Source organism: Lepidochelys kempii, chromosome 4 (genome assembly GCF_965140265.1).
Source record: "Lepidochelys kempii isolate rLepKem1 chromosome 4, rLepKem1.hap2, whole genome shotgun sequence".
NCBI lineage: Eukaryota > Metazoa > Chordata > Testudines > Cheloniidae > Lepidochelys > Lepidochelys kempii.
In genome coordinates this window covers 26,592,544-26,607,692 of record NC_133259.1, presented here as the reverse complement: position 1 = coordinate 26,607,692, position 15,149 = coordinate 26,592,544, and the positions used below count along the sequence as shown (strand labels likewise).

General features: G+C 46.1%; 1 protein-coding gene across 1 annotated transcript in view; it reads left to right on the top strand.

Annotated features, from left to right (window-relative positions):
* LOC140910257 (alcohol dehydrogenase 1-like) overlaps positions 1–15,149 on the top strand; it is a 31,317-nt gene that overhangs the window by 6,408 nt on the left and 9,760 nt on the right. Inside the window, exons 2-3 of the mRNA XM_073340773.1 lie at positions 12,336–12,437; positions 12,965–13,103. Of these exons, the coding sequence (XP_073196874.1) occupies positions 12,336–12,437; positions 12,965–13,103 (241 nt within the window). The remainder of the gene's footprint in view (positions 1–12,335; positions 12,438–12,964; positions 13,104–15,149) is intronic.

Here is a 15,149-nt window from a genome sequence, read left to right as displayed (position 1 = left end):
GGTACAAATCTTCTCTGCCTTGTTTCCCAATAAGGTAATGTAACACTTTTTTTGCTTTCATGCTGTTGTCATCCTCCTGCACAGCCAGGTCTGTGTACAGCTCAAACCCCTCCTTCCAGCACTGTAAAATCAAGGGCTCTGGGGGGCTTCAGACCAAGTTCTGTGGCACATCCTACCAGCTGCTACGCTGCAGAGAACTCTCAGCTTTGACGCCATACTTCGTTAGCAAACAATGAAGCTGAGCACATATTAAATTGAACAAGTGGAACTTTCATGTAAGCTGAGGGCTTACTCTGTCCATGTGACTGAGTTGCTTCCAACCTAATTCCCCACATTCCTTGTTCTACTGGTGTCCTGTCAATAACAGTCCCTGCGGGGAATCTTGTCCCTCTGACTTCAGTTTCACTGACCCTGATACAAATAGTGTCAACAATCTTTATTTTTCTGTCTTCCCCTCATTTAATAAAGGTCTAAAGTTGATGGAGGAATTCCATATTTTCTCATACCACTTTTCATTTTAGAAATTCCCCCAAGGACAGAGCCGCCCAAGCACAAGAGGAGGAGCCAGATGCTGCCCTTACAAGGTGTACTTTCCCTGCAAGAGCAGCCAGGAGCAGAGTTAACCTGATTTACAAAAGGCTAGCTTTTGTTCTAGTGTCTAGTCCCTGGTCTATGTGCAGAGCAGCGGCAGAGGAATGGTCTTTTAAGAGGGTAGAACAGAACAACACACACAGTAAAGAAGTGGGAAAAAAAGAACGGGAAGTGAGCAAACAAAAAACTACAAGTGAGGAAGAGCCCCCCTCAGTGAGCAAGAAAAGACCAACAGAACAAGGCATGAGGGAGTTGCAACAATGGTTTTGCATCAAACAGTATACATTTGGGGACTGAATTTGGTTCCTGGTTTGCTGATCCAGGTGTTGTAATTGTTCTAATGTGGGTGCAAGTGTTTGCATTTGCAAAGGGCTACCTCTATTACATGCATATGGTACACCAATGAGCCAAGATCAGGGATTGAAAATCAGAACCTTTAATATCCCCCTATTATAAATAAGTGGGACTGGAGGGAGAGCCTCCTCACAAACATGAGATAAAATTCCTCATTTCTTAAATGATGAAAAGGAGTAGAGGGATAGGATCTAAAAATGGATTATTTTGGCTGGGTTCCACAGTAAGAATCCTGAAGCTGTATCTGAACTGCTCATACTGAAGAATAATTTTGCCAGCAAAATTTGTTCTGAGTTGTTTTTAACTTACTTGGTTAGTATTTTGCAAATATGTTTTGCAAGGTTCCTACCAAAGAATTAAAACATAAACAAAATATGGAGGAAAGGAGGACAACATACAATTTAGTTGCTAAGTAGTTGGTTATATTTACCATGGGTTTTGTTAGCTCTGGGTGTGTGTGTATTTTTGGATGCAATTTTTTAAAGAGAAGCGTGGGGTTTATAGGCTGCATGAATATGGATACTGGAGGAACAGATCAAAGCCTCAAGCGTGAAATATGTCTGTGCAGAAGACAAAGCTTTCTCAGCAAATGACTATGAATCTGGAATTCATTCTTCAGTGATATCATGATGACCTCAGCATCTTTTTCACAAAATGCAAAAGCTACTGCATTTTGATCTAGCCTGCACACCATGACATCACAGTTGGGGGAAAAATACCTCCTGCCAAAACAAGAAACCATATAACATAGACTACTTACTACGGAAAAGTGAGAGAAAAATCGCTATCTTGTATATGCTAAAATACTGGGAGATATTCAGAAATCTTGTTGAGGGCCATCTGAGACAGGAAGCTGCGAAAAAAGGAGTGCTACGAACTAGAAAAATTGTTATATAATATCCTCTTTCAGTGTATCCTCTCACTTATGCAGAATGATTCAATCCTGCATTCCTGGTAGTATTCCCAAAACCAATATACACTCGAGACTTCACTGGGAGTTTTGATTGCAAAAAAAGGAATGCAGGATCTGACCGAGAGTCAGTAACTGTACACACATGTAAACCCCAACTAGAGTTTGCCAGCTCCTGGAAGGCCAAACCTCTGAAGCTGCAGACTCTAAAATGTGGGACAGTGACCTTCAAAATGAGGGTCAACACACCTTGAAATGAGGAACACTATAAGGGACATTACGTTTTCATTGAAAATAGCCTGGAACTTTCTATAATGAAAATCAACAGTGATTCTGTGTCCTAAAGCCATACTTCGTGTATGAAGTTTGAGAGCAGCCCTGAGACATCTCCTTGCAAAGCACTGCAATGCCCTAGTAACTTGGACCTTTCTTGCATTGCACAAAAGGAATCCACAAGTTACAACTATAGATGCCCAGAACAGAAGAAGCTCTTCTTCAGCGTTACCTTTCCTCCCTGCTCTGCTACTTGCCACCCCGTTGCACTTTCCATTTATGCAGAAAGTCATGCACTAGCTGGGGTGGAAGGGTGGGGGAGGAGAAATTTTATTCCTTTTAAATCACTTCATTGAAACCTGTGCAGTAAGTGCTTGCTGAAAATGCATGGAAATCATTAGAAGTGATTACAGCGAAACTGTTCATTGTGCTGCTGCCTCTAGCATTTGAGCTCGGCTGCTGCTGCCGAGCACGCAGTGCCAGCTGCCACTCAGCACGGTGCAAACAAAACATCAACCCTTTCTGCATGATCGAGCCAGGATGCTGTAATCTCCGGATGTGCCATCCCACATCCCTGAAAGGAGTAGAGGGAGGGGCAGGGTATTAATTAATTATTCCCCCCTTCTAGGTGCTATTTGGTAGCTCGGTCACCATTATTCCAAGTTGTTTTTGTTGTTTCCTTCTGTTTCTCTTGAAACAATCGCCTTCAACCCCTCCCAGAGCTGAAGTCACCTGACACAGCTGAGACGAGTCCTAAGACAAAAGTTATGCATTCAGAATGTATGTGATGAACGGATCATCCGCCGGCAGCCTTCTCAGCCGTGATCACACGCCAGCAGCCATGATGGGCCTAGTGAGATGGGTGGAGGAACTCGATGGAAATATTTCACTTTAGAAAGGATCTACAGTACAAATAACCTCAAGAGACGATGCTGACCCATACAGCGTGCACACACCTCACAGGATTCCGATTCTATTACTTCATAAAGTGGAAACTGAATTAAAGAGACTGGAATGGATTGATATGATTGAGAAAATCTCTGAGCCAACAGTATATTGTGTTTCAGTGGTACCAGTTATTAAAATACAAGGAAAAATATGAATCAGTGTGGATCTTAAATGACTTAATGAAGCAGCTACAAGAGAAAAATGTATTCTCCCACCACTGGATGACTTCCTCCCCAAAGTGAAAGGAGCTACAGTGTTCTCCGAGCTGGATACCTTGAGCAGATTCTGGCAAATTCCTTTAGCTAAGAAAATGCTCCATTTATCACATCCTTTGAGAGATTTTACTTTTAAAGATTACCTTTTGGGACCACCAGTGCACTTGAAAATTTCCAAAGAAAGATAGCAGAATTGGTAACTGTTTGGCCAGCGTGGCAAGCTGCAGGTGACCATGCAGAGCTCATCAGCAGAGGTGACCATGATGGAGTCCCAGAATCGCAAAAGAGCTCCAGCATGGACCGAACGGGAGGTACGGGATCTGATCGCTGTATGGGGAGAGGAATCCGTGCTATCCGTTCCAGTTTTCGAAATGCCAAAACCTTTGTCAAAATCTCCCAGGGCATGAAGGACAGAGGCCATAACAGGGACCCAAAGCAGTGCCGCATTGAAACTGAAGGAGCTGAGGCAAGCCTACCAGAAAACCAGAGAGGCGAACGGCCGCTTCGGGTCAGAGCCCCAAACATGCCGCTTCTATGATGAGCTGCATGCCATTTTAGGGGATTCAGCCACCACTACCCCAGCCGTGTTGTTTGACTCCTTCAATGGAGATGGAGGCAATATGGAAGCAGGTTTTGGGGACAAAGAAGATGAGGAGGAGGAGGAGGAGGAGGTTGTAGATAGCTCACAGCAAGCAAGCGGAGAAACCGGTTTTCCCGACAGCCAGGAACTGTTTCTCACCCTGGACCTGGAACCAGTACCCCCCGAACCCACCCAAGGCTGCCTCCTGGACCCAGCAGGCGGAGAAGGGACCTCTGGTGAGTGTACCTTTTAAAATACTATACATGGTTTAAAAGCAAGCATGTGAAAGGATTACTTTGCCCTAGCATTCGCGGCTCTCCTGGATGTACTCCCAAATCCTTTGCAAAAGGTTTCTGGGGAGGGCAGCCTTATTGCGTCCTTCATGGTAGGACACTTTCCGACTCCAGGCCAGTAACACGTACTCGGGAATCATTGCACAACAAAGCATTGCAGTGTATGTTTGCTGGCGTTCAAACAACAGCCGTTCTTTATCTCTCTGTGTTATCCTTAGGAGAGTGAGATATAATTCATGGTCACCTGGTTGAAATAGAGTGCTTTTCTTCAGGGGACACTCAGAGGAGCCCATTCCTGCTGGGCTGTTTGCCTGTGGCTGAACAGAAATGTTCCCTGCTGTTAGCCACGGGGAGGGGGGAGGGTTGAGGGGGTAGCCACGCGGTGGGGGGAGGCAAAATGCGACTTTGTAACGAAAGCACATGTGCTATGCATGTAATGTTAACAGCAAGGTTTACCCTGAAAGAGTGTAGCCACTGTTTTATAAAATGTGTCTTTTTAAATACCACTGTCCCTTTTTTTTTTCTCCACCAGCTGCATGTGTTTCAATGATCACAGGATCTTCTCCTTCCCAGAGGCTAGTGAAGATTAGAAAGAAAAAAAAACGCACTCGAGATGAAATGTTCTCCGAGCTCATGCTGTCCTCCCACACTGACAGAGCACAGACGAATGCGTGGAGGCAAATAATGTCAGAGTGCAGGAAAGCACAAAATGACCGGGAGGAGGGGTGGCGGGCTGAAGAGAGTAAGTGGCGGGCTGAAGACAGGGCTGAAGCTCAAATGTGGCGGCAGCGTGATGAGAGGAGGCAGGATTCAATGCTCAGACTGCTGGAGGACCAAACCAGTGTGCTCCAGTGTATGGTTGAGCTGCAGCAAAGGCAGCTGGAGCACAGACTGCCACTACAGCCCCGTGTAACCAACCGCCCTCCTCCCCAAGTTTCATAGCCTCCACGCCCAGATGCCCAAGAACGCGGTGGGGGGGCCACCGGCCAACCAGCCACTCCGCCACAGAGGATTGCCCAAAAAAAAGAAGGCTGGCATTCAATAAATTTTAAAGTTGTAAACTTTTAAAGTGCTGTGTGGCATTTTCCTTCCCTCCTCCACCACCCCTCCTGGGCTACCTTGGTAGTCATCCCCCTATTTGTGTGATGAATGAATAAAGAATGCATGAATGTGAAGCAACAATGACTTTACTGCCTCTGCAAGCGGTGATCGAAGTGAGGAGGGGAGGGTGATTAGCTTACAGGGAAGTAGAGTGAACCAAAGGGCGCAGGGTTTCATCAAGGAAAAACAAACAGAACTTTCACACCGTAGCCTGGCCAGTCATGAAACTGGTTTTCAAAGCTTCTCTGATGCGTACCGCGCCCTCCTGTGCTCTTCTAACCGCCCTGATGTCTGGCTGCGCGTAACCAGCAGCCAGGCGATTTGCCTCAATCTCCCACCCCGCCATAAACGTCTCCCCCTTACTCTCACAGATATTGTGGAGCGCACAGCAAGCAGTAATAACAGTGGGAATATTGGTTTCGCTGAGGTCTAAGCGAGTCAGTAAACTGCGCCAGCACGCCTTTAAACATCCAAATGCACATTCTACCACCATTCTGCACTTGCTCAGCCTGTAGTTGAACAGCTCCTGACCACTGTCCAGGCTGCCTGTGTACGGCTTCATGAGCCATGGCATTAAGGGGTAGGCTGGGTCCCCAAGGATACATATAGGCATTTCAACATCCCCAACAGTTATTTTCTGGTCTGGGAATAAAGTCCCTTCCTGCAGCTTTTGAAACAGACCAGAGTTCCTGAAGATGCAAGCGTCATGTACCTTTCCCGGCCATCCCACGTTGATGTTGGTGAAACGTCCCTTGTGATCCACCAGAGCTTGCAGCACTATGGAAAAGTACCCCTTGCGGTTTATGTACTCGCCGGCTTGGTGCTCCAGTGCCAAGATAGGGATATGGGTTCCGTCTATGGCCCCACCACAGTTAGGGAATCCCATTGCAGCAAAGCCATCCACTATGACCTGCACATTTCCCAGGGTCACTACCCTTGATATCAGCAGATCTTTGATTAAGTGCCCTTACGCATGTGAAAGTTTCACAGCCACTGGGAATCGTCCCAGACCTGCAACACTATGCGGTCCCACCAGTCTATGCTTGTTTCCCGAGCCCAGAATCGGCGTTCCACAGCATGAACCTGCCCCATTAGCACCATGATGCAAGCATTGGCAGGGCCCATGATTTCAGAGAAATCTGTGTCCATGTCCTGATCACTCACGTGACCGCGCTGATGTCGCCTCCTCGCCCGGGATCGCTTTGCCAGGTTCTGGTGCTGCATATACTGCTGGATAATGCGTGTGGTGTTTAATGTGCTCCTAATTGCCAAAGTGAGCTGAGCGGCCTCCATGCTTGCCTTGGTATGGCGTCCGCACAGAAAAAAGGCGCGGAACGATTGTCTGCCATTGCTCTGACGGAGGCAGGGGCGACTGACGACACGGCTTACAGGGTTGGCTTCAGGGAGCTAAAATCAACAAAGGGGGTGGCTTTACATCAAGGAGTATTTCAGGCAGGACTTCATGGAGGGTTCCAATAAGAAATGGTGCACCTAAGTTATTGTTCTTATTGGAACAAGGAGGTTAGTCTGGCCTCTGATTGATACATGGCTAGATTTACCTCGCTGCACCTTCTCTGTGAGTGACTGCAGTGTGACCTAGAGGAATGAGTCCCCTAGACGGGGGGGAAGGAGGCAAATGAGTACAAAACAAATCTGGTCTATTTCTTGTTTTGATCCACTCCATCTATCTTTTACATCTTTGGCTGGCAGCAGACGGTGCAGAAGGACTGCATGCCATCCACATCTCATGGCTGCTCAGCAGAAGATGGTGCAGTAGGACTGCTAGCCATCCTCATCTCTTGCCTGCCGGGCAGAAGATGATGCAATAGGACTGCTAGCAATCCGTATCGCCTGCCTGCCCACCATAAGACAGTTTAATAGGACTGACTGCAGGACTAAAAAGAATGACCTGGTCAAGTCACTCCAAATTTAGTCCCTGCGCCTATGTCTGCCCAGGCACTCCCAGCCGACGTGGCCAGGAGCACCTTGGACATGACGAGGACGGCTACCAGTCGTACTGTACTGTCTGCTGCCACAAGGCAAGGGGTTGCTGCTACTGTGTAGCAATGCCGTACTGCGTCTGCCAGCACCCAGAAAACATACGGTGATGGTTACCTGAGCGGGCTCCATGCTTGCAGTGGTATGGCGTCTGCACAGGTAACTCAGGAAAAAAGGCGCAAAACGATTGTCTGCCCTTGCCTTCATGGAGGGAGGGAGGGAACGGGGGGGCCTGACAATATGTACCCAGAACCACCCGCGACAATGTTTAGCCCCATCAGGCATTGGGATCTCAACCCAGAATTCCAATGGGCAGCGGAGACTGCGGGAACTGTGGGATAGCTATCCACAGTGCAACGCTCCGGAAGTCGACTCTAGCCTCGGTACTGTGGAAGCACTCCACCGAGCTAATGCACTTAAGGCACTTAGAGCATTTTCTGTGGGGACACACACACTCGAATATATAAAACGGATTTCTAAAAAAACGACTTCTATAAATTCGACCTTATTCCGTAGTGTAGCCATACCCTAACACAAATGGGGTTCTAGTTTTCATGGTCGACGCATGGATCTTGGATGGAAGAACACAAAACCCTCAAAGTCCTAAGCCTGATCAGTCCATCTGGATTAAAACTCAACAATGAAAAATGCATTTTTCACCTGCACCAAATCGAGTTTTTGGGATCGACAAAGCAAGATGAAATCAATCCGAGCCCTGAGAAAGTACAAGCAATTAGAGAATTGCTAGATAGATTCATGGAAGATAGGTCCATCAATGGCTATTAGCCAGGATGGGCAGGAATGGTGTCCCTAGCCTCTGTTTGCCAGAAGGCAAACATGGATCACTTGATGGTAACCTGTCTGTTCATTCCCTTTGGGGCACCGGCCATTGGCCACTGTCAGAGGACAGGCTGCTGGGCTTGATGGACCTTTGGTCTGACCCAGTATGGTTGTTCTTATGTTCTTAATTGACTACACCAACTAATGTACCAGAACTGAGACGTGTACTGGGGATGATCAATTACATTGGTAGATACCTACAAAACCTTTCTACAGTGACAAAACCACTGAAATCGGTTATGGTGGCCTGTTAAGGGGCAGATATACCCCATCAGCCCCTTAGGGCAGTATGGCCAGGTGGCCCAAGTTCCTTAAGGCAGGCCTGGGCTTCAGGACCATAGGCTTAGTGGCTAAAGTCTAAGTAGCTGCTCTCCTTCCCAGGGCAGCATGGCCTAATGGCCAGAGTCAGTAGGGCTGTCCCAGGGTTCAGGACAGTAAGGCCTTGTGGCCAAAGTCTTAAGTAATGGCCTTTGGTGGCCCAATTCACCTCCCCATATGGTGGCGGTGTCCATGGTGGGTTGGACAGGGCAGGGAGACCGGGACCCTCCCTTCTCCATCGGGTTCCATCCAACCTAGGGCCTTAGGGAACCTTCCTGCTCAGTGATGGTCACCTGTTGCGACCATCCCATTCCCTGGGTTGCTTCTTACCCCTTTTCCCAATGCAGGGGGATCCCTCGGCAATAACTGCCTCCCCTCCATCGGCCTCAGCAATTGACTGGGGTTCAGTAGAGGCACCGACCTGGCTGGCATTGGCATCTGGTGGCTCTGGCACTCTCCCAGAAGGAGCCTGTGGGGCATGTCTACCCTCGTCAGCAGTCAGCCCAGACTGAGTTGAGCTGTTCCCTCTTATACTGAGGTTCCAGTCAGAGCAGTGGAACTCCCTCCAGCCCAGTGTGGGGCAGGTATTCTCCATCACGGGGCCAAATTAAGAAATTACCTTCAAAAAGAAAAAAGAAAAAAAAGAATCTCAACAGCTCCCATTTTCAAGTACAACAATGTTAACAAACCCACAATGGTCAGCGTGTATACAATCAGCTATGGCCTAGATGGTGCATTGTTGCAACAACATGGCTCTGAATGAATTTTGCATTTTGCTCTTACACACTCACAGAAACAGAAAAATGATATGCGCAGACTGAAAAGGAGTACCTGGCAAGCACATGAGAACTTTTACAGATCTCTGTGCAAACTTGATTTGTTTACACTGACAACAGACAATAAACCACTTGTAACGCTCATTAACGGAAAAGATCTGGATCAAGCACTGCTGAAATGCCATCTGTTGCTAAGGTTAATGAGATTTAATCCAATTGCTAAGTGTGTTTCTGGGAAAAAATTGGTAGTAGCAGACACTCAGTCATGGAGCCCAGCATCACACTCAACTGCCCATGAGCTCAAAGATGGTGTAGAAGCATACGTGGCTGCTGTGGACACATATAGGCCAGTGTCACAAGAGAGACTACTCCAGATACAAAAAGCAATCTCGACAGACATACAACTTCAGGAAGTTCTAAGTTACATTAGGGGCAGCTGACTCAAGTATCTAAAGGACATTAAGGAAGTGACAAGAGATTACTTTGCAGTGCGTGTACAAGTAAGTGAGTCAAGTGGACTCATAATTAAAGGGATTCGGATTGCAATTCCAAATGAAATGAAAGGAGAAATCCTAAACCTCATCCATGAAGGACATCAAGGAATAACTAAATGTTGTGAACGGGCCAACCAGTCAGTGTGGTGGCTGGGCATCAGCAAGGACTTAAAGAATAAAGCATCTGTATGTGAACACTGCAGAACTTCCAGACCAACGTGATACAAAGAACCTTTAGTAACATGACATTTACCAGACCGATGTTGGAAGAGACTAGCTGCAGATTTATACTAATTCAGAGGACATCATTACCTCGTCATTGTGGACTATTTTTCACGTATATAGAAATAACGTACTTGAAAGACATACCACATCACAGTGTTATCGAGAAAGTGAAGTGAGCTTTTGCTCACTTTGGTGAGCAACTAGTGATGGACACCACAATTCACTGCAGCAGACCACAATTCACTGCAGCAGAATTTAAGTTGTTCCAAACAAAATATAATTTTGATCCTATTACTAGCAGCCTACATTATCCATAAGCAAACAGAAAGGCTGAGAGATCTGAATAGACTGCCAAGAAAATCCTACAGCAGGAAGAGCCATTCCTCACTCTTCTGAGTTATACATTAACACCAATAATGGCTACTGAAAATAGTCCAGCACAACGCCAGAAGGGAAGACAACTCAGAGCTACTATTTCAGCTTTGGAAAAGAATTTAGCTCCAAAGTGTCCAGACATGAAGAGAGTAGCCATATTGGATGAAAAGGCCAAAAGAACACTTTTTTAGAACAGATGTCACTCCGTTAGAAAACTGCTGGGTCTAGAACTTGGTGACTATGTTTATACCCAATTGGGTGGAGAAAAAGGATGGACAACTGCAGCTGTCCTAAAGAAAAGGAATTCAGTACCTAGGTCATACGTGCTCGAGATTGACAGCGGAGAGTTCAGCAGAACCCCTCAATGTCTGCCGTTTCTTCCTCAGAAAGAACAATCAACAGAGAAAACTCTACAGATGATGAATGCAGAAGAAGATGACTCAAAAATTCCAAACCAACCACAGCCACTCATTGCAACTAATGGACAGACAGATGACCAAGTAGTTACACCTTTGGGTCATATAATTTAGAAAACCAGTATGGTTCAGAGACACGTAACTATACTGAATTTAAAAGACTGTGTGATAGTGTAGGACTCTGACCAGGAAGCCAGGAGAGGAGCCTGCCCCACCCAGTGCAAAGGCACAAGAGGACACTTTTTGTTTAAGCCAGCCAATGTTCACAGTGCTGCTGCACATGTCCCCAGATTCATCTCTAGCATACCATCTGCTGGGGAAGGTGCCAGGAAGGGACTTAGGGGTTGTGAACATTTGAGTGTTGGAAGGTAGATAATTGGTTGATTTACTCATGTTTTAATACTTCGTTAACCCTAACCTTTTTCTTCCCCAGATCCTATTTTCCAGCTCCAAATAAAGTCCCCTTTTGTTGTATTGTTATTTTTGGGTGTGTCATTCCTTAGCTGGGGTTTGTATTAATGTATTGTGTACTGGGTGTAACTGTAGTGCCCTCATGGCCAAGACTTCCTGAGGCAGGCTCTGGCCAAGTACAGGAGCCTTCAGGAATGCATCAGGGAAACTCCCTTCCACCCTAGAGGCACTCGTTCTAACCCCTTCCCTCATGCACACTAAACACACACAGATGCACACAGTGGAATAGTACAATGAATATAGGAAAGGGAAATATTTATTTACAGTAGGATGAATGGAGGAAAATATAGGGGGAGAAGTAAAACGATTACATCCAATACAAAGATCCAGGAGCCCAGTGTTATCACAATGTAAAAGGACAGATGCTGAGCACTGCGTCCAGACTCAGAGTTCAGGAATACTTGGCAGAGTTCCAGTCCATCAGTGAATCTTGGGTGTTCCTGGCATCTTCAGCACCAGTAAACTTTCCCCAACAACCCCTCCAGTGCCCTCTTCTATCTGTCTCCACAGAGCGACAACCCTCCCACTTAACTGGCGACAACCTTTCTCCATATTCTCAGTGTAGTCGTAAGCCTCAGTACTTATGGCCCTATACAGTCTGTCTGAGTGACAGTGATACTAGGTGCAGCTCTGCTTTGTCCTTCTGAGGTGATTCCTTACTGGCACGGTGCTCCTCTTGGCTTCCATCCTGGGATGTCCCAAATCAGCTGCTTTGTCTCTCACAGGCTTCAGGCTGGTTTTCAGCTGCTTCTCTAGATGAGGGTCTGCTTGCTGTACAGACACCCACACGTCCCTGTCCTCTCTTTCAACCCTCTCCCCGTTGGTCAACCAGCACTTCTTCTTCTCAGAACAATAGCACTTCCGCTGCCTCAGGACAAGGTTTTAAAGTGGCCATACTCTCTAAACCCCAAGGGGTTACATAGGTTTTATACTGCTTACCAGCAGTGGTAGCATTATTCATTTTCCCAAGGGACAAGGTGAAGAGTTACCTTGGGTGGAGGTATCAGGTGTCAGAAAAAGAACCCAAGACCCAACCCTAGTGAGTTGAGGGGAGAAGCCACTCTAAGTACAAAGTGCCAGGGAGGAGGCTTGAGCCACACCTTGGGGAAGATGCTACATACACAAATGCCATTTTGTTTTCCTTGCTGTTTTCATAGGTCATTAAATGCAAAGCAGCTGTTGCCTGGGAGCCTAAGAAACCATTTTCCATTGAGGAGGTGGAAGTTGCCCCGCCAAAGGCACAAGAAGTTCGCATTAAGGTAGGAAAAAGATGAACTTTGTAAATTACATACTGTAGCGGTGCTGGTTATGTTCGTGCTAAAGAACTGTAGGGCTCGAGCTTACAAATATTACCACCAGAGTGCTTACTACTCGGATGAACTCATATTGAATTATACAGGCTATTTAAAACTGCTGTGTTGGTTCCAAAATATTAGCGAGACAAGCTGGGTGAGGTAATATCTTCTGTTGGACCAACTTCTGTTGGTGAAAGAGACAAGCTTTCAAGCTACACGGACCAGAAAAAGAGTAAACATTTACGGAAGAGTCTTGTGTGGCAGATGACAAAGGCCACAACTTGCTGTGCAAAAACACTAAAAGTTATGATTTCTGTCATGAGTCATGGCTCTGATAAATAAGCAGTCTTGGGGATCATGTCTTACGTTTATTATGGTTCTACTCACTTCTCTGAATACAAAATACATCTTCACTTCTATATCATATCACACAGGTAAAATCTGAAAAATTGGTTCCTCACATATTGAAATATTCTTTGCTTTCCCTGCAGATTTTGGCAACAGGGATCTGTCGCTCAGATGACCATGTTATGAGTGGTGCATTTGCTGTGCCTTTTCCGATAATTCTTGGCCATGAAGCAGCTGGTGTTGTAGAGAGCGTTGGAGAAGGGGTGACTTATGTGAAACCAGGTATAAGAAAGCATCAAGCACTAACCAATGATAAGTAGTTCTCACTGAGCATTCACACGCCCTGCTCCAATATCAAAGACACTCACATGTATGAACTCCTTTATTGCAGAGGAAACAAGAAGTCCAACATTCAACTTTCACGGGGCCTCATCAAGGATATTTTGGAGGAGAAATATGTTGTTTAAGTCTTTCTTGCTATACTTCCAAATGATCTTTCCTATTTCAAAAATGTTTGCCTGTTCACGTCTAGTTTTATGTGACTGTGAAGTGCTCCCCATTCCCCAGCATTCAAAAGAGGTGCTTATTTGTATTTCACTCAAAGGGAACCAAATGTGAGCTACCATTTTGAGTTCAGATCCTCATTAGGGTTTCCGTTCAGCAAGGAATTTTAACATGTGCCTACCTTTGTGCATACAAATAATGCCATTTACTTCAGTGTGACTGTTTTGTTAGGCATGTGCTCAAATACCTTGCTCAATCAGGGCCCAGGTCATCAGACTTTGATGGTACTGAAATTCACACTTTATTTCACACTTAGTATTGACACTAGCACAGAAAGTGTCTTAATTCATGTACTTAATTCATCTTCCAGACAAAAGATTTAGTTCCTGTGCCTCTTCTCTCACAGAACACCGTATCATTGTTTATTATTTCTTTCACCATATTCTCTGTGCCATAGAGCTGGTAAATATAAAACCCCAGGAGGAGGTTCTCATCTTCCTCTACACACTGCAAGATGGGACACCAATGCTTGTACTCTTTTCCCAGTGACTCTGAACTGTGAGGAGGGCTGCGCGGAGTGTTTAAGATAAAATATTAAATGAACCAGATCAGTATCTGAATCTTGAACTGAATCCAAACCATTTTTTAAAGATTAAAATATTTACTTACTCCCCTCCCCCCCATGTCTCTGTACCTCCGGGCTATCCTGGCAATGGAAGTGCTTCAGTAATGCAAAAGCATCTATTCTATTCTTATTGGAATTAGAAAGGACAGGAAATCTTCTGAGAGAGCTTATTCCCATCAGATTTCCAGATCAAAATTGCTTTGGATAAGCTTCAGATAAGCATGCAAACTGTTGGACAAGTTTTGGCTGCAAAGAAACACGTTTTCTTTTCTCCTTTTCTTTTGAGCTTGGCACAGAGTGTGTGACAATCGTTTGGTCCAGAGAATTCATATAAACATAATACTTTGAATTCTAACTACCATGTGATTTCAGTGGAGTCCTAGGCTGTACCTTTGGGCAAATCATCAGAACAACTTTTTACTTTGGAATTCTGTTGATGCTTTGGGCACACAGACCTGTGGGGTAGACTGTGAGACAAAGGAAGACAGGAAAGTGTCTGTGCTAACTGAAGTTCAGAGGGAAGTTGGCAATGAGATCTATCGATCTCCTATTCCATCAGGTTGTAACAACAAAAACTGGCCAGTTTCTTTCAGCAGTCTTATTACTAAGTCCAGGTCACAGTTATCTAAAACTGGTTGCTTTCTGCCGTCTCCAGCTTCTAATTCCCTAGGATTTCTTTCCCTAGATCAGCGTTTCTCAAATGCGGCCACCGGGGGCTTTTCTTGTGGCCACAGCCTCCTGGGCAGTGACTGGGGGGGAAAGCAGCTGCCCCCGTGTTGGTTGCTGGGACTGCCAGGAGGGGTTGGCCCCTGCCCCCCTCTGGAGACACCTGGGGCACAGCCCTGGAGGAGCAGGCAGGCTGCGAGTTCCCCACCTTCCCAGGGGTTGTGGGGCTCGGGTTTCAGCCTTGGGATGATTGGGTAGCAGACTCCAGCCACAGGGCTTCAGGCTCCTTCCTGGTGCCCCATCCCTCAGGCTTCAGGCTCTGGCTCCCCCTCATCGCACCTGGCCCTTGCTGCCTATACATCCACCTCCCCATCCAGGGCTTAATTTGTCACCAGGCTTGCTGGGGTTGAGTAAGTCTGCTGTGAAAAGTGTTAATATCCCTTTTCACAGCAGAGAGACTTGTTAGCTAGCTGGGAGGCTGTGAAACGTGATATTAACAAACGTACAAAAATAACTTTTCACAGCAGCAGACT